The sequence below is a fragment of the Triticum aestivum genome, chromosome 6B, assembly GCF_018294505.1.
Source record: "Triticum aestivum cultivar Chinese Spring chromosome 6B, IWGSC CS RefSeq v2.1, whole genome shotgun sequence".
NCBI classification, from domain to species: Eukaryota; Viridiplantae; Streptophyta; class Magnoliopsida; order Poales; family Poaceae; genus Triticum; species Triticum aestivum.
Window position 1 is genome coordinate 468,686,733 of NC_057810.1, and position 20,285 is coordinate 468,707,017.

A 20,285-nucleotide genomic window follows, 5' to 3' on the forward strand; every position below is an offset into this window, starting at 1 on the left:
AGTGTCGCTCCTTCTTCCTTTTAAAGCGGGCATGCATGTGAACCGTACCCGAGACAGTGCCTGCGCGACTGGTAGGCCGGTCCATGGAGCTTTTTGGCCCTGACGCCGAAGAAAGGTCAACAACACTACTAGCGAGGAGGAGGGAAGAAACCACCTAAAGAGGCTGGATACACGAAGAGAGGAGCCCAACGGAGATCTTGGAGCCCTGACGCTTGCGACCACTGCCACGCTCGAGAACTACTGACGGGGTCCCAGACCCGAGGTGCCTAGTGTAAAGGAGCCCGACCTCGACCTTGATTAGGGCCCACTAGGCCCAAAGAGAATCTTGGAACCCTAAGAAGGCGAAGGAGGTGAGTGTGTTCCCCAAGGAAGAGGGCGGCAACCGAATTGATCCGATCCCCCCGTGTAAACCCTAGACTTCTCCTATCTATATAAAGGAAGGCCCAGGTCCTCATTAACGATCCAATCTAGAACTCAACTCTCGGTAGACATCTCAACACCATTGTAATCCTCTGCACGAGGTATCTCCTCACCATGAATACCAAGACAAAGCATGATGTAGGGTATTACTCTTTGGAGGCCGGAACCTGGGTAAACTGTGTGTGGTATACAAATAAAGGATCTACCCCTCTAACGACAACCATAACAATGAATCTGAGAATTGAAAATTTGAGGAATTGGTTGCCATCTAGCGGGTGTTATTCTCTAAAGTTGATCCCTAGTCCTATGGCAGGTTCATGTCTTTTCTAGAATGCAACCTTTCTTCAACAAGTAGTTAAGAAAACATTATATTTACTACAAACAGGAATAATCTAGACAAAAGATGTCATGTAAAATACTCATTTTTGCTAGTTTTCAGTTGCCTGATTTTTTAATATAAATCTTGGTCACCTAAAATGCTATATTAGTTAGTCCAAAATTGAACTCTCGAAGGTACTCCCTCCGTCCAGTGAAGAGTGTACATCTAGAAATTTTAGGAAAAATTATGGAGTTGAGTAAAAAATGCATTGGAAAGGTGCAAGCCACCATCTCTCTCCTCTTTAATTACCCAACCCCCAATGAGCTAAGTGCATGTAGAAATTAAGAAGACCATGTGCAGATTGCTATTGGTCTTGATTACCGTGTAATAAGAGAGAAGTATTTTTTCCTACTTTAAAGTGCATTGGGAAGATAGAAGTACACTCTTTTGTGGACAAATTTTGAAGCTAGATGTACACTCTTTACCGGACGGAGGGAGTATGGAATATTGATGCAGTATTAGTGCACTTATTAGTTTTTCGTTTCTTGAGTGAGGTGGGACCATAAGATCGGAATGTTGAAGTTAATCAAAGGCTAAACAGTGACCTATACAACTTTTTAGACAGTCAAGGAAAAACATTCTCTAAAATAATTCAAAATTCAAAGTTATGTTTGATTTTCCTTGCTAGTTCATGTATACATCGTCTGGCTTCCATGAACTGTGCCTGGAATTCAAGAATCAGAAAGAGTCATAATTGGATTCTAGAAACATGAGAGTTTCATTGTCATAAAAGTAGGAGTCATAAATTCCAAACTCAATTCTAGCGAGTTAGAATATGACCAAACCAATTCTTTACTATCGGGAAAGAATTGAATGTATTCATGGGTTCCATACATTCATGGGACTTACAGATCATGTATGGACTTACCAAACTACACAAAATTCCTCCATGCATTAAGTCATCCACGCAAGTTTGAGTTAATTTCATAAAACAATTGTTGAAAACATAAATATCAAAGTTTTATGAAGAGCATGTGTACAAGTATGTGACTCACCTGCACGATTAACCAGCTAGTAAGCCAAATGTCGCTCCTCGACGCGCGCGCAACGCCCATAAAGTTTCGAATCTTTCTGTTATTTTTTCTATAATGTGAGGGTGTGGTTGAAAGTGAAAATATCATTTTTTTTGTGAAAGTTCATTGTATAAGTATGTGGGACTTACTTCCACGATTTGACCCGCCAGTAATCAACATTACCCTCAACACATGGACAATACCCATAAAGTTTCAAATAATCACATGAAAAGCATAGTGGGAGATTGAATTTTAGATATTAAAGTTTTATGAAAGTCCACACACGACATACCTATACAATGTGGTCTGCCGTTAAGCTCAAAACAGCTTCCTGGTACATAGAAAATGTTGGACAAATCTCAATTGATTCTGGATTTTTAAGTGTGAACATGAAGTTTGAATTTGTACAGAATGAGTAACTTGCATTTCTGCTCGACATCAAAACATAGAATTAAAATCTTTAAGAAAAATCGCAAATTCTACTAGTATTAAACTTAGATTTATAATTCAATTTTTTTTTTGGAAACGAGGTGCTAGAGAAATCAGGGCCGTACAGCCTTCTTGCAAAACCACCAAAACGCCTCAAAAATTCGAAGATAACGAACGCATCCACCTGCTCGGATACGCGACTAATGGAGGCGCTGCGGGTATGGAGGGCTTCCTTCAATCTCCTCGGCTTCGCGGCCTCCCGCGCCGCCGCCGCCTCGGCCGGGAGGGCCCACCGTTTCCACATCCGCTGCTGCTCCCCGGCCGCTGCCGCCACCACGAAGCCGCCGCAGGACCGGCGCCGCCGCAGCGCCTCCTCATCCTCCACCTCCGACCGCGACTCTATCCGCGCCATTCGCCTAAAAAAGGTCAGCTCTTCGTCTGCCGCAACTTGCCACGCCTCTGCTTGAACACTGTTTGGGCGCGCCATTCTACTCCCCACAATCTGTGGCCGATACTGCCGTGAATCTGCTCGAGATCAGTAGCTTGTTTGACTTGCTAGGTCGAGGAGCTAAGAGGGAAGGGCTACGAACCGTACGCGTACAAGTGGGACAGGACTCACACGACCAAGGAGCTTCAGGAGAGGTACACCCATCTCGAGAATGGTGAAGTCTGCACCGAGGCGTCGGTTTCCATTGCTGGTAGGATCGTTGCCCGAAGAGCGTTTGGAAAGCTTGTTTTCATGACCATAAGAGACGACTCCGGAACTATTCAGGTTCGTTATTCAAATGATTTGCCATCTATTGCCAGTCAAATTACTTGTGTGAATCAGACAAGGGTTGTTGCTTTATAATTTCCCAATAGCAATATGTTATCTGCCTGAGCTTGTAGTTGAAACTGGCTAAACATGTCATTGCAAATATTAAAATTGGTTGCCCTATGAGTTAGCAAAGTTTGGTCAAAACTCTGGAAATTCAGCTTCTGGGCCGCTGAAAAGTGAGCTGTACAATAGTTTGGCAACAAACCAAGTGGAGGTCAAATACAATGATTTGTTTACTTTCAAATAGTAGTTGTCTCAAGAAGCTCTGAACTTAGTGTCACATATTATTTACTCTTCTTAATATATGTCAATGTTTTTGTGCTCCATTTTTGCATATCATCTAGATGTGTGAGGCATCAGGCATGTGAATGCCTGGATTCAAACAAAATGAATCAGTATTTGATGTGAGAAATTTGTATTGATTAAACATCTGATTCTTATTAAAATATGAGCACATTCTGATGCAGCTTATGATGGATGCAAAGTTGTTTCACCATCCAATCCAAATTCTGTTTGTATGATCTTAACTTTTCAATGTTAGTTTGCCTGGTAGGTAAGCCTAAGATTGCACTAAACACTCTCAATTCTGTACTGTGTGGATTTGTTGAACAATCTTTAATTTTTTTGTTGGCTCAGTATGGGATCCATTAGTAAAAGGCCATCAGGTGACATTGTATGCTGTGACTATTGTTTCCATTGGAGTTTGGCTTCTTCCCAATGCAGATGAAGTCTACTAGATCATGTTCTGCAGTTTGCTATTTGTATTTCTTGTGGCTAGTAGCTACTAAAATTTTGGTTGTTATTCATTTAATTGTTGAAGAGATTTTATGCGATATACATTTTAAAACTTCCCTTTTGGCAATTGTTAGCTTTACTGTGAGAAAGACAGCCTTACGGAGGAGCAGTTTGAGCAACTGAAGGCATTTATTGATGTTGGCGATATCTTAGGTGCAAGTGGGTCCATAAAGAAGACAGAAAAAGGTTTAGTATTAATAATCCTTATACCGATGTGTGAATAATGTCTATTATATTTGGGATTTTCTATTTGTCAGTTGACTGATAATGAGTTAAATCTCAGTCGACCGAGTTGCACATTACCAAGCCTAAACTTGCACAGAAAATTCACGTCCAGGAATAGGCTCCATGCATTTTTCCAAACCTAACATTGCACTCAACTGTTATATGGCATAGTTTTTTTTTCCTGTTCTCTGTAGGTGTCAAAGTGAACTGTAAGCCTCACATATGAACAAATCTCAGTAAACTCGGTCTATGACCAATGCATTGAACTTCTTAGTGGCAGCACTAATGAGTTCACTGTTCATCATTTGACTTCAGTTTGCAGCATAAGATTGATTTTTATGTATCTATCTGCTTTTTTTTATCACGCACTGTGAGGAAAAATCCCACAATTCCAATATATTAAGAGAAAATATCTGCAAGAGTTAAAGGGTCAGAATATGCAAAGAAGCCAACCTAGGGTGGTAGGAAAGAGATCCAGCGTATCAACCTATCTCCATGCTTGATCTTAACCCTATGAGCTAGCAGAGAGATACCATGAACAAAGTTGCAGCGCTATTCTGTAAAAGAGGCTTGCAGAAATAAAAACCTTGCCATTACGCTGAAGCCAAATGCGGCAGCAAGCTAGAAACACGACCTCAGAGAAGAAAGGCCCCCAAATCCCTCCCTTGCCGCCCAAGCAATCTGGTGCATGTTGCTACCTCCAGATCAGTCAATTTGCAAATAACTCCACACACGGCAACTAAATTGCAGAGTTACCTCGTCACATAGTTCTTAAATTTGTCCATCCGAAAAAAGTTGAAATCTCAACTTAGCATGTTAGGTCGTTTCACTATTGAAGTGCCCTTTTTTCCCTGTTTAAAAATCACCTTTATGCAAATACAGGTAACTTGTTTTTATTCAGATAACCATCTGATTATTCTCTATTTAAATTTAAACTAAGCAAACCAAGTAACCAACCCACTTCGCTATTCCGGAAAATACAACAAAATTGGGTGACGGATGTTCAGAAAGGCAAAATTGAGTTACATAGCAGAATGCTGCAAAGTTACCAAGGACATGTGTTAGTAGGTCTGGTTCTAGCATTAGAGCAGCACAAAATCTCTGTGAATGTCTAAAGTTTATGTACATAAAAAAAGTCAACTAACAGGCACTATCACCCGTTGCAACTTTAACTAGAAGAAACTACCATGAGCACACCCCATGGAGGCCAAGCCTCGAACCTGAGTGGACTGAGCACGCGCACTCGTGCCTCTAGCCAACTGAAGGATGCGCAGTTCTTAAAGTCTATATATTGTGGCAACTCAATATTATTACCTGGGGTAAACGAGTTCAGTTCATGCCAATTTATACACATTACAATTTCATATAGTTTTTGGATGTGCTAGTAGCATGCATTTTGATAGCTCAATATTCACTATAGTTCTTTTATTAACCTGCACTTGTATTTGACATGATGGATTTCACTGCAGGGGAACTATCTGTTTATGTCAGCTTTTTTGAAATCCTTACAAAATCCTTACTCCCGCTACCAGATAAGTATCATGGCTTGACAGATGTGGACAAGCGGTATCGCCAAAGGTTAGCTTTTCTTTTGCTTAATATTATGTCCTTTTGTTTCTGAATACACATTTAATACTGTGCTATGTGCCATCTTCATACAAACCATTTGGCAGCTATCAATGGGGTTGGGTCTTAATGTATTTTCTTTGGTTTGACAGATGTTAGGCATCTTTTGTTTTGCTTCATATGTATTTCTAATTGGAGAATTCATGACATTCACATTCATGCTTCAGTTAGCACTTAGCACACTAGTATCCGGTGAAACATTAATGTGACAAATGTTCTCCAATAAAAGGACAGACCCAGTGCATAGAAGCTCCCACACAAGGTGGGGTCTGGGGAGGGATTATAGGAACCTAGTCTTACCCCTGCAAAGTGCAATGCAGAGAGGCTGGTTCGAACCCAGGACCTCTTGGCACAAGTGGGGAGGACTTCACCACTGCGCCAGGCCTGCCCTCTACAAATGTTCTCCAATGATATACATAAATTATATCAGTCATTTTTAGTATATTACAATTTACAGATACTCACTATCGATCACATCCTATTACAATGGCATAAATGGTTCAATGGTCCTTTTTGCTAATCTATTACTTACATTTGCCTGCCCCCTGCTGCAATAATGCATGCTGTTTAAACTGAAAACTGGATCCTAGCATTCTAGATTCATGTCACTTTTATTTGATTAAATGCGATTTACTTACCTTGTTATGTCTTTACAATTTTTGTTTTAGTATCAATGAGCTATGACAACTGTTATTCATATATTCCAAAATACATATGTCAGGTACATTGACATGATTGCAAATCCTGAGGTTGCTGATGTGTTTCGAACAAGAGCAAAGGTACTGGATACTGTTGTACATAGAAACATATTTTCCTTAGGGAAACGTAGGTAGATTGTGGAACACCAAACAGAGTCCTGTCATTTGTATTATGTTGGATAGTAAGATCACATTCTTAGTTCATCCGAAAGTACCCAGAATATGACGGACTGGCAGTGGCATGCATCCTTTGTGGAAGTTACCTTCTATTGTTGTCTTAGCTATTTTCATTTCTCATAGGTTGTTTCTGAAATCCGCAAGACAATGGAATCATTTGGGTTCATTGAAGTTGAAACTCCAGTTCTACAGGTTTGGTTTCTGTATATTCTTTAAATTATCACTCTGCAGGATTAATCAGTGATGTAATTTTCGATTTCTAGCTTGATAAGAGGGCATTGATGAGGTCATATATGTTAAATAGGTGTAGTCTGTAACCAATTAGCCAAGTATTCTTTGTCGGTTTAAACAAACAGAGCCGATGAAGTCCCTGGTTTGGTTTTTACAGTTCAACTGCATATCTAGTCCGTTTTCTCAAACTTGAATCTAGATGTTGAATCTTTAATCTTTTATCTTGTTAACCTTGTGTCTAGGATTACCATATGTATAACTCATAGTTTAGTTTACTTGGTGGTGGTCATGCTGTTGCACAAAACTATTTTGCCAACCTTGCATGTTAATATGTTACGCTTCTGATAATTCTATTTCAAACAAATTCCTTTCTAAAAGGTCTAATTTTGTTTTATATCTATTTTACAGTACATACAGATAAGACGAAACTTCTCTGTGCCCAACACTTAAAATTTGTTCTACTCAACATATTTTTTCTCTAGCAGGCATGTTAGTGTTTGTCATTTTATTAGAAGAAAACACCAAAGATGGCGGTATTCTTACAAAGCCAGCAAGCGAAAAAGAGAACCAAAAATTACTGTACAGATCCTAGAGCTACAGGCTTCGGGATAATACTCCGGGTTGGGCCAGGCTTTGCGTCCAAACTCAAAATGACAAGCCTGAGCCTAGCATGTAACATGTAAACAGTAGCATTTTTAATTAAAATTTTAGTATTGACTTGTACATTTTTGGATAAACAGTATCGTCAGTGTGTTTAATAAAAGACTACATTTTAAGTATTTTGGACTTAAGAGCCCTGCTTCGGGGAAGACGTGGATCCAGGCCCTGCAGCGGCCTTTGGGCTGGGCCCGTTGGGCTGCACTGCCCATGCTCAGGCCTACATTTGAGCAAGAAGACGCGTAACGCCCCTCTAACTTCATCTCAGACATGCATACTTACAACTTACTGTCTTGTACTCCCTCCGTTCGGAATTACTCGTCCAAGAAATGAATGTATCTAGATGTATTTTAGTTGTAGATACATCCATTTTTGTGACAAGTAATTCCGAACGGAGGGAGTACATGTCAAAAACATGTCTACCTTAACATGGATTGGGAATGAGAGAATTCTTCTGACACCTTTTTGATCTTAGATAGACAATAATAGCAGTATAACACATGACAATAACCTTAACTAACAAGGCTACTGTAGATTCATTCTCTGGGTTTGTTGGATTGGAAGTGCATATACACTTGTCTGTACAGGGACAACTAGCTTCAAGCATCTGGATATTGGATCCCGATCAGCTTGTCAGGATAATCTCTGCTTGATCCTATCTAGATTATTGTTGCTTTCCAGTAATTGGTATCAGAAATTTAATTTCATAATGCGTATTTAGTTTATTCGAAGCAACATATTTATGATTGATGGTCGAAGTGTCACCTTGGAGACTGATAAAGAACGACCTACATTGTGACCCAGAGGCAGTAGAAACAGTGTAAAGTCAAAAGCCCACAAAACATATAGTTTATGTAGCGCTAGGGTTGAACGGTCGCTGACGTGGTGTGCATGGTGGAGTAAGGAATGAAGCAAAGCCTGGCCCAAAAAAAGTCAGTGACATGAAATAACTTTGCTACTCTCTTCAATCTATATTAATTGTCGCTGCTTTAATATGGATCAGAGGGTGTACTTATAACTACTCGACTTAATAACATCCCAAAAAATACCACATACAAAATAAAGCAGCGAGAGCACTAGCTTCTCCACAGCGCCTAACAAACTAGTCTGGAAGTGGAATGAGGCAGGCACCTACAATGCCAAATCTGCCTACCACGCCTCCTTCCACGGATCGACGGCCTGCAGCGACTGGAAGCTCACCTGGAAGAGCTGGGCGCCGCCGAAGGTGAATTTTTTTCACTGGTTAGCCAGCTTGGACCGCTGCTGGACGGCAGGTCGCGTTGCTCGGCATGGGCTGCAACACCACTCCGCCTGCCCCTTATGCGACCAAGCACCAGAGACTATGCCCCTTATGCGACCAAGCACCAGAGACTATGCATGGCATGAACCGGATCCCTACCAGGGCGTGGTCTCAGGTTGTAGGGGTGGAAGGAGGGATGGCGTGGAGGAAGGCGTGGTCGCCGGCGCTGGGGCGCCGTCGTTGCTTGCGCGCGCAGAGAGAAGAGAGAGCAGGGCGGCGGCTAGGGTTAGGTCTCCCGGCTCCCTAAGGAAGCCGAGCAAATATGATTGCTTCTTGCTTAATTAGATTGATACATCTCCTCTCCTTATATAAAGAGGTTTACTTGACTCCCAAGCAAGCGACCCTTATCTCTAATTAACCCTAAGACTAACGGGCTATACCGCCAGCCCAGGCCCATTAGGCCATTACGTACTCTAACACTACACCCCACCTTGACATGCAGCTTGTCCTCGAGCTGCAACCTAACCAACTGATAACCATGACTCGACGCAACACAAACCTAACACCTAAAAACAAGCCTTTTACATCTCGGCTTGTTTTATTACTCTCAACCTGAAATGGACTGTGACGCTTTATTTTGGACCCCTGGACATAAAGTGGACACCATCCGCATGTCGGACGTGCACGTGTACAGCCACCGGGATCCCATGGACACCATCTGGACAAAAGGGATGCATGTGTATGGTCACCTGGAAGTGGTCGCAAGAGCGACCAGCAGAGGCGCCCTCGCGGCGGCCGGCGGCGGAATGCAGTGGTGCTACGCGGTGCGCTCCTGTCGGTGACACCATGCCTTCTCCCCGCCGGACGGCTGTTGGTCTGCACCGCACAGAGAAGAGTGGAGGGCTTTCGATGGAGAATGACGAGGAAGGGTGCGCCTCCCCAACTGCCGATGTCGCAGACGTTGACGTCGCTGCCCGCGGGGAAAACAACATGCCCGCCGCCCGTGGGGAAAACCGCATGCCCAAGATCCCCGACGCAGCAGACGACATCGAGGTCCTTTGCGCAGCGAAGCGCAACTTGGAGGAGTTGCAGCTGCAGACCACGCATCTCCCGCACACGCCGACGCGCTAGGAGTCCGCGCGCAGCAGCCTGCAGCCTCACCGCCGCCGACACGTGACGGGTAGCGATCCAAGTCGGAAGCGGTGACGGCGACGACGGGAACTTGATCTGCTGGATGGGGACGCCCTGGGACGGCGGCGGCGCTGATGGGAACGAGGTCGTCGCAGTCCCGTCGTAGGGCATCCCATACTGGTACGAGATGACCGGCGCCGTGGTCTCGGCCGAGGGCGGCGGCGGTGGGGGTAGCCGCTGTTGGTGTGGTGGTGGAGGTGGCTGCTGGGGATGCGGCTGGGGCGCATAGGGCCCGACGAGGAAGACCCTGATGCCCGCCACGGCCTGCCGTAATTCCAGGATTGCGGCTGTCATTTGCTCAGGGGTGAGGACGAGGGCGGACGGCGCTGGGGCAGAGGGTGCAATTGCCCCTGAGGACGCCAGCACACCCACTGCCGGCGCGCCTGCTGTGTGGGGCAGCAGCACGGATGAAGACGCTGGTGGCGGCGGCGGATGGGAAGAACTCGGTGGAGGGCTGGACATGATCGAACCCGGGAAAGCCGATACCAAATTGGTATGAACCGGATCCCTACCAGGGCGTGGTCTCAGGTTGTAGGGATGGAAGGAGGGATGGCGTGGAGGAAGGCGTGGTCGCCGGCGCTGGGGCGCCGTCGTTGCTTGCGCACGCGCGCGCGAGAGAGAGAGCAGGGCGGCGGCTAGGGTTAGGTCTCCCGGCTCCCTAAGGAAGCCGAGCAAATATGATTGCTTCTTGCTTGATTGGATTGATACATCTCCTCTCCTTATATAAAGAGGTTTACTTGACTCCCAAGCAAGCGACCCTTATCTCTAATTAACCCTAAGACTAACGGGCTATACCGCCAGCCCAGGCCCATTAGGCCATTACGTACTCTAACAATGCATCTTCTCCTGCTAGACTGCCCCTTCTCACGACAGGGCTGGCACAAAATTCTCTCTTGGATGCGCATGACTTGCACGCCACCGGACAACGACCGATCCCTGCTCGATTGGTGGCACACCGCTAGGCATGACACACCAGCACCAATGCGCAAGGGCCTGGCCTCAGCGACACTCCTCACCTCCTGGATGATATGGAAGCACAGAAATGATTGCATCTTCGACCGTGCGCGCCCGTCCGTTCAATCCCTTGTAGGCAGCATAAAGGATGAGGCCTGGCTCTGGGCCAGGGCACGCGCCATCGGACTTAGAGTAGTCCTCCCAACAACCTGGGATGTACACTAATGACTGTTGCCTGATTGTAAACTACCTCCTCGGAGGACTGTAACTTTAAACCCCTCTTTTCAATGAAATGAAACGCAAGCCCCTTTGCGTTTTCTCGAAAAAAATAAAGCTTATTTTTTGATAATTTAAGTTCAATGCTTAATCAAACTAACATGAAATGAATTTGATATAAAAATGTTTCAATTTAGTTCTACAGCACATATAGAAACTAGGTGATACCCCGCACATTGTTGCGGGAATATTTGCAACATATTTCAATGTGATTCGTTGTATGAAACATGAATATTTTAAGTAATACTATAAAAGCTGAAATGAAAATACATATAATTTATTATGTTTCATTACTATATAGTTGTAAAATGTTTAATAAATAAATAGCATAATAGAACGAAAATTCTCATGTATTTTTGCATGCTGAAATGGGTCTTTTTCCATGCATGTTTCATGATCAAGTGGCATGCTTGCATATTGAGAGACATATGGTAGTGGGGGTGGGCCTTTTCTCATGCATGTTGTGAGATGATGTGGCTTGCTTGCATGTTGAGAGAAATAGTTAGTGGGGGCTAGCTATTTAGATATAGAAGATATGTATTATTATGTTTCATTACTATATAGTTGTAAAATGCTCATTAAATAAATAGCATAATAGAATGAAAATCCGCATGTATTTTTGCATGTTGAGATGGGTTTTTTTCCATGCATGTTTCATGATGAAGTGGCATGCTTGCATGTTGAGAGAGATATGGTAGTGGGGGTGGGCCTTTTCTCATGCATGTTGTGAGATGATGTGGCATGCTTGAATGTTGAGAAATAGTTAGTGGGGGCTAGCTATTTAGGTATAGAAGATGCATACACTACACTAGGACTGCATGCACTAGGGCAGCCAGGCAGGGAACAATGTGGCCACGCGTCGGTGAATGGCGGCCGGGACGTTCTTTCGCTGCAGTCACGAAAGATGGCGGGCTCGAGATCAGGGGAGTTGTGGGGAGTCCGGGACGGTAGCCGCTGGTGGTATGGGAGCAGCCAATCAGGGAAGTGCCGCCGGCGTGTTGGAGGTTTGGAGCGCCTGGTGCATGCGTGTAGAGGACGTTCGCTTGCCGTGTGTGGGTCAGTAGATGCTTCCGTGATTGGGCCTTTGTTTTCCAGGCTGTGCTGGGCTGTACCTCACGCCCTCCCTTTTCTTTCTTTTCTTCTCAGCCATCCAGCGATGTATGCGACTGGAGTCTGGATGCATGCGTACGCATCAACGCAGCGTATACTAGTATAAAAATTTCTGTGCCAAATCGAGGTAGGGTGGACGCCCGACCTCGCCCTACCGGCTCCTCCGGCTGTGGTTATAATAACGCATTAATGATATCAGCATATAGCTAAGCCAAATGGGGGCACAATCTAGTATAATAGCACTAAGTAATGATCTTGTTCTTTTGTACCTTTTTTTTGCCTATGTTCACTTTTAGAGTCTTTTCTGACCTTTTTTTTTCTTGAAACGGGAAAATATAGGGAGAAGCAGGTGGTGCTGAAGCAAGACCTTTTATAACTCACCATAACTCCCTCCAAAGGGATCTTTACTTGAGGATTGCAACGGAGCTGCATTTGAAAAGAATGCTGGTGAGGTCACAATGCCATTTTTTCCCTCTACCTTTTGGAAGTTTGGCTTTTCCTTAAACTAGTCTATAGTAGTGTCCTTTCCTGCGATACAACTGCTTCCATTTTAATGAGTAAATTTACTACTGCAAGCTGCCTCTATATGCTTGTTAGATCAACCTGATCCAGTTTAACGTGTTAAATTAGAAATATACTGTAATTGTTTACCAATAAGCTTGTAAGTTTCTTTTCTAGATTGTTTATGTGCATATTTCTTGACTTGGTTAAATTGAATTTGTCTCTATATGTTCGTGGAATAGTCACAGGATGTAAGTTGAAGTAAAATTATATGTTGTAAGCTACAATTGTCTTGGAGCGTTACTTTGGAGTAAATTTCTAGTTTGGCACTTTGCACCATTCAACTGGTGTTTACATTTTCATTCATCTGTTTCTAAGTCTTTGAAGGGGTTAAAAAAAATTGTATGCACCTAAGCTCAGGTGCTCCAGTGCTAGCTCAGCCGTTGGATCTTTGATCCAGCGGACATGTGAGGTGCTCCAATTTTTCTGCGAGAAGCCCCTCCAAAAATCACTAAATGACGCGCAGGTCCAGGGGCTCCTGAGATGTCCGCTGGATCGAGATCCAACGGCTGAGGTCGCACGGGAGCACCAGATATTCCCCCTATTGGAACATTCCCTATGGGGGGAACTAACATGTGTTCTTACAATTTCAAAAGGCCATGCCCTGGCGCCAAACTTCTATTTACGTACCAGTTTATGAGTACTACTGGCAAATGCAGGTTGGAGGGCTCGAGAAAGTTTATGAGATTGGGAGAATATTCCGAAATGAAGGCATCTCTACTCGTCATAATCCTGAATTTACCACCATTGAAGTAAATGATCCTTTTCTCTCATATGTTTTTTCCGTTCTGTTGTTTAGCTCTCCTTTTTTTGGGAGCTTGAGCTATCTTGTAGCTTAATTGCTCTATCTCTACCTTTCCATTTTCCACGCCCCTTTCTCTTCCTCTCCTTTTGCTTCCAGAATGTGCTACTTTAAGTAAGGTCTCACTTGCTCCCTTATATTTGGAAGCTAGATGTATGAAGCATATTCAGACTATGAAAGCATGATGAATTTGGCCGAAGAAATCGTAACTCGATGTGCTATGGCTACGACTGGAAAGCTTAAGATTGATTACCAGGTAATGTGTTTCAAGTCTATCTATAGTATGAGAATATATTGTGCTGCATTATGTGAGTGAATTTGGATTGTCAAGACAAGTATCACATCAAAATCATGTCATCATTTGTTGCTCATATCACTGCTTTACAAAACCTCGTTTTTTGTTGTCGTTTCTATCTGAGTGGAACTCATTGGTAGTTATTCTTGCCATCAATGATGCTCTACTAGTAGTCTTGTTTTGGGTCTTATTGCCTGACCTGGATTGCCCTATGCATATTTGCACTGGACACATGCACACTCAACGCATAATACTTAAAGCACGCGTATATACTTATATCTGTATTCCTTTCACTCCATGAACTGGCGTATTTACTATCAAGCAGGGAACTGAAATCTCTCTGGAAAGACCATGGAGAAGGGAAACCATGCATCGTCTTGTCGAAGAAGCAACAGGAGTAGACTTCAATAGTTTTGGAGATGTTGAATCTGCTAAAAATGCTGCAAAAGGGCTGCTGGGGTTCAAAACAGAGAGCAGTGAGAGTACTTCATTGCAAGCTTGTTCATCTGTTGGACATGTTCTCAACGAGGTATTTCTCAAATTCTGTTTCCTACAACTGTTTCAAAATTTACTATGGTGATGCATTAGGACTTTCTGAAGAATTTCTATTTTGGCTTCTTACTCTGGGTTCAAGTTCATTTTAGACGGCATTTTGAGAACCCTTTTAGTCAAACCTCAACTCCAGGGTTTGGTTCAGAACAAGCATTCAGAGTCGGATCAGATTGTAAGCCTACAAAAAGAAAGTTGGATATTAGTTTGGCAGTGCAGAGTTTGCAGGAATGCACTATCATTCTGTCATTGACTATTGCCATGTTCACCGGTGTGAGGCTCTGGCCCAGCTTCTTTACACTCTGGTTGGAACCGAACAAAGCTGTATGCTACATTTTGCAACAAGCAAGATGCTTGTAGATTCGATTTTCATTGGTGTATATTCCTTACTGCACGCCAGCAGCACACCAATACAATCACGATTTTTGAAATCTGCTATAATTGTGCAAACCAAATTACTCTCAAGTGAAGTGAACTACTCCCCCCGTATCATTTGAACTGCAAAAACGTCTTATATTTTGGTACAGAGGTAGTACTGAACTTTCTGTTAGCTGTATGTCTTTGTTTCCTATATTCTTGAACCAATCTTTCTTTTAAGGATCTACTTTCTACAGATACTTGAATAAAAATGACATCCTAGAAAGTTTATAACTAATAAAATATACTTCGGTTAGTTTATGCATAAGAACTTAACTGATACAGGTTATGGGATTTGAAAGTCCACATATACTTCAACAGGAACATGCAGTAACTGTAAGTGCATGTTCAGTTGCAATATGAGTAGAACACACATCCCTTCGAAACTGCAGAATTTTCAATGCATAGTATATGATGTGATAATTTCATTAGTGTTTAAACTTTAAAGTTGCTTGATTGAGCTATTGGAGAGTTGATTATACAATTCTATATCATATGCCAGGTCTTTGAGACTGTTGTTGAATCAACTCTTGTTCAACCAACATTTGTTCTTGACTACCCAGTTGAGATATCACCATTAGCGAAACCACATCGGAGGTAATTCTGTTAATTTGGAAAAGCTATGTGTTCCAAAATTATTGCTATAAGGAAGTATTCATTTACTTCATTAGTGATTTAGTGTGATATGTCTCCCTGTTTTATTATCGACTTAATATTATCCACTGAAAGTTCTCCTTTTGTAATACAAATGACCGACAGGACAAATACCATTACGAATCAGGTATAGTTGAAGTACAGCTTTGTCCTGATATTAGTAGATTACATGCTACCGTGCAGATAATATTAGTAGATTACATGCTACCGCACAGAATCAAGTATAGTCGAAGTACAGCTTTGTCCATTACGAATCAAGTATAGTCGAAGTACAGCTTTGTCCAAAATCATTGCCACAATGTTACAGATCAACTGAGTTTCCAAAAGAACCAACAGAGAACAATTTAATAGGATAGTGGCAAATAAGGCCCATTTCCTTAAGGTATCACCACATACCACTTTTCACTGATCCAGCCAGTTAGGAATGCTCCAATTCAGCCGGTTAGGAATGCTCTGGTTTCCGCCAATCAGGAATTGAGAGTGTCAGTAGTCTCTGCATAAATAACCATCAAACTGGAGATCAACACTGTGACACAGAGGGACTGCATACAGTTTTATTCAAGCATACCCCTTCAAGTTACAACTGCAATACACTATGCTGGTTTCAAATGACCTTTCGATATGAACTGTTCATATTGTGTAATTTGATGATCTGGACAGGATTCAGGTTTCGGTTGCTAACAACTGAAATGATCATAACAGCTCTTCTCTCTTATCATAGGTATGCTGGTCTTACTGAACGATTTGAACTTTTTGTATGTGGCCGTGAAATTGGAAATGCATTTTCTGAGCTCACAGACCCAATTGATCAGGTGCGAATTTGTTTGCTTTCTTAATGCGTGTCAGAGTGCCATTATCACATTTTCCATGTAAAGCTGCACTTCACATTAGCATAAACAACGCTTAGCGGGCATGACAAATTATGCTAGAAATATGTCAAGTTTTGGTCCGTGGTGATTAACTGATTATATGTGTAAACACAGTAATTTATTTGCACCATTTTCATTAGACAGATTTCAGAAATATTCACTGTGCTATGGAAGTACGAGTAATAATGTAAAAGGGAGCATTGGTATTAGAAAATTTCAGTTCTAATGACCTTGAGTGAAACTAAAGAGCCGTCCTTCTGGAAATACTTGATTTGCAGTGAGAAATTAATGTGTTGGCATGTAAGTATGATGGTATTATGATTATTATTTTTGGCCTTACTTAGGAAGGTTTATCAAATTTGATGGCATAGGCCAAACCAACATTGCTGGTTAACTAGCAAAAGGCACCATCATGTACCCAAACAGGGCTCTAAGGCATCCTCCCAAAGCTCCCACCTTACCTGAAAATGTGGAGGGTGGGGAAATTACAGTTCTGTCCCTGACCCCTGAATGACAAGACATGTTTGATTTAGCTAAATCTTACTGTACATTGGCTTGAAGGGGAGCCTTGGCGCAGTGGTAAAGCTGCTGCCTTGTGACCATGAGGTCATGGGTTCAAGTCCTGGAAACAGCCTCTTACAGAAATGTAGGGAAAGGCTGCGTACTATAGACCCAAAGTGGTCGGACCCTTCCCTGGACCCTGCGCAAGCGGGAGCTACATGCACCAGGTTGCCCCCCTTACTGTACATTGGCTTGATGAAAGATCCTTTGGCAAAGTATGCTAGACTGTAACGATCACTTTATTTTCTGCTGCAGAGGAGTCGTTTTGAAAATCAAATAAAGCAGCACAATGCTAAACGCGCTGCGATGGATAAGAAGGTCAAATCGGACGAGAGTAAGGGGGATGATGAGTATTCCTATGAAGTTTCCTTGGATGAAGACTTCTTGACTTCTCTGGAATATGGAATGCCACCTGCTTCCGGAATGGTATAATCCTTAAATTGTCTGCAAGTGCAGTTTTTTTTTCTTTTCGTCTTTTACCTTCGATAGGCTGTCGCAAGTTTTCACTGAGCTATTTATTCATCATCATTACTATATGCATGTGAACTACGTACTAATTTGTGTGGAATCTTTCAACTTTTAGGGCCTTGGTATCGACCGGTTAGTAATGCTTTTGACAAACTCTGCCAGCATAAGGGACGTTATCGCCTTTCCAGTCCTGAAGCTTCAGCAATAGGACCTTTGCTCAACGTAGGGAGAGATGCAATTTAGAAAAGGCCGAGCCAAGAAGAGATTCGGCGGAGGGCAGGCCTGGCGCAGTGGTGAAGTCCTCCCCACTTGTGCCAAGAGGTCCTGGGTTCGAACCAGCCTCTCTGCATTGCACTTTGCAGGGGTAAGACTAGGTTCCTATAATCCCTCCCCAGACCCCACCTTGTGTGGGAGCTTCTATGCACTGGGTCTGTTCTTTTTTTTCGAGAAGAGATTCGGCGCATCCTGTGTCTTATGTTGAAGCAGTTTTGTTGTGTCTGACCAATATTTCGACTGGTAGATCTTGTGTGCAATTATATACTGCTCATTACTTCATTGGTAAATGGATGGGGAGGAGGGTCGAGTGTCAGGCGAAATAGTCACTAGTGCCGACGCTGGAATAAAAAATCGGTTCACATATTTATGGTTTCCTACAAGTACTCTTAGGTTGGAATGCTACGAATGTAAACGATACCTCTTCAATTGAAAGGGCAGTTTTGTCCATTTTTGTTAAAACCACGTGACCCAGTCGATCAACTTGTAGGTATAATCAGTTAGCAGTAACCAAGTCAATAATCTTCTAGTTCTGATCAGTTGAATTCCCTCCGTGTGCACCCAGATTTTTTAAACCGTTGGCCAATTTGCCCCTCCCTCCATGAAGCCTGCGTCCGAATTCTCCCAGCGGCAGCCTCCAAATCATTCTCCACTGTAGTCTGTAGGGCAAGTTGATTAAGTGATGGGGGAAACACTCAAAGTCATCATGTATGTGCGTCCATCAGGTAGACTATGCGTTGTACGATCGTCTGTTGGAAAGCGCATGCGCTGCGGCCGCGCGAACCAGGCGTGGCGTGGTGCTTGCCGCCGTGGAACAGGGCGGCGTCCGTCCAGGACATGAGACGAACGATCACCTGTTTTTACAAGAAGAAAGACGCAAGTGTGGAGCGATGGAGGTAGAGAATTATAATTATTTCTCTTTCGGAATGGACGATGAAGGTAGAGATTGGTTAGTCAAAGATTTGGATTGCAGGCGGTCTAAGCGGCGACTTATGACGTATATCCAACTAATCTCTGACGTACTCCCTCCGTTCAAAAATCTTGAAGCATTACGTGGACGGTAAAAACTGGCAGCGGAATGAACAACCCCAAAAGTCTCTTCTTTCTTCCTGCGTAGCAAAAACCTGGTTAGCCGCAGCCACGGCGAAGGTCGCCTAGCAGTACACGCAACAACGATGGCGCATGCATGAGTGTATCTTGCACTGTTCGTAGAAACCCAGAACGAGTGCCGACTGCCGAGGCCTAGCGACACGACACACGAGCGGATTCATGGCGTGCCGCGCCCCATCCCTGTCAAGCCCGCCCACAAAGTCACCGCTCGCTCGCTCGCTCGCCGGTCCGGCCCCGTTCTCTTCTCCATCCCGCGACCGCCGGGGCCGTGGCAACAGCCGCTTACGTTGCGTGGGGGAGGACTGCACTGCGGGCGCCCAGCCGCCGAAAGCGGCGCAGGAAGGGAGCTGCACCTGGCCCGGAGACGATATGGCACTATGGCAGCATGAGCCCTGACGCTCAGCCGATGTCCGGTCGGTTGATCCATCTCGCCATCTAACCCACCATCTAGACCATCTAGGTAGACACTGTAGATAGCGAGGGCGTCACGTCAGTGCTAATCGGGTTCCATCAGTCCCGGATAAGCCTGTCATTTGGGGCCTCGTTTGATTGCCTGCTGCTTAATGCATGTGTGGTGCGCAAGCCCCAGGGAACAGCATCAGCATCGCTGCCGAGACTGGCCTCAAGGTATCATGGTATCATGGGGGGTTCTGCATTCAAGGAGAGTTCACGTTCATTGTACTCTTCTCGATAAGCACCATGTTCGGTCCAGAATGTCGGTTTCATTTGAGAGAACTAAAATGCGCAGCTAGACTAGCCACAGCAACTGATGATGAACCTGCTATACACGGGAAATTCGCAGGGGCACTCACCTACCAGGCTAGGCTCAACCGCTCGATTGTCGTGACGTAGTTGAATCCCGTATGAGGGCATAGTATATTTTATGTTCAATCGTTGTTTGAAACTTACGATCTTTTATCTGAAACTTACGATTTTCTCACTTGCTCTTGTCAAGTTTCACAGAGAATTTTATCTATGCTTGTCGTAGATACACGCTCTTCCGCTGGTGTATGAGATTGTATCTATGCCCTTGTAACTCTTGCTTCTCTATCTATCAATGGAATGATACACAGCTTGCGTATTCGTGAAAAAAAAATTCATAGAGAATTTTTTAGGACAGTTTTTTTTTGCCGGTTGTAGGCCTAAAGATCGCGATTTTATTGGTTGCTCGTATTAAGTTTCAAGAGTTGAAACTTAACATTTATTTTTAAAATCTGTTAAAACATATTTAAAATGGATCTTATTTCAAAGCCCTCGTCACTAGAAATAATGAATATGAAAACATAACTTAATTTGGATTGTTCGTTCAAAAGATATAAAGTTTGAAAACCGGAACCCAAAAATAAAAGCACACATGAGGACCTGCGTGCTTCGAGACCCGAGTGCCACAAATCCGAATGAACCTTGAAACCACATCTTGATTGCTCCCGCAGTTTTCCGCTTCCATGTGACCAGCGCATTTTCGTTGTTGAGGTTGAAGGTTTTGAA

At 43.5% G+C, this 20,285-nt stretch overlaps 1 protein-coding gene across 2 annotated transcripts; it reads left to right on the forward strand.

Annotated features, from left to right (window-relative positions):
• Window positions 1–2,370: 2,370 nt before the first annotated feature.
• Window positions 2,371–17,969, forward strand: LOC123137509 (lysine--tRNA ligase, chloroplastic/mitochondrial). Of its 2 annotated transcripts, none has more exons than XM_044557296.1 (14): window positions 2,371–2,666; window positions 2,801–3,013; window positions 3,928–4,039; window positions 5,548–5,656; window positions 6,426–6,483; window positions 6,703–6,771; window positions 12,578–12,685; window positions 13,459–13,551; window positions 13,753–13,857; window positions 14,222–14,425; window positions 15,365–15,459; window positions 16,238–16,328; window positions 17,202–17,372; window positions 17,530–17,969. In XM_044557296.1, the coding sequence occupies exons 1-14, from the start codon at window positions 2,445–2,447 to the stop codon at window positions 17,620–17,622; spliced, it is 1,743 nt and encodes a 580-aa protein (XP_044413231.1). In that variant the 5' UTR covers window positions 2,371–2,444; the 3' UTR covers window positions 17,623–17,969. The 2 variants fall into 2 exon arrangements, with proteins under 2 accessions (XP_044413231.1, XP_044413232.1); XM_044557297.1 differs by lacking the exon at window positions 17,530–17,969 and adding an exon at window positions 16,947–17,113 and having other exon boundaries at window positions 17,202–17,257.
• The last annotated feature ends 2,316 nt before the right edge of the window (window positions 17,970–20,285 follow it).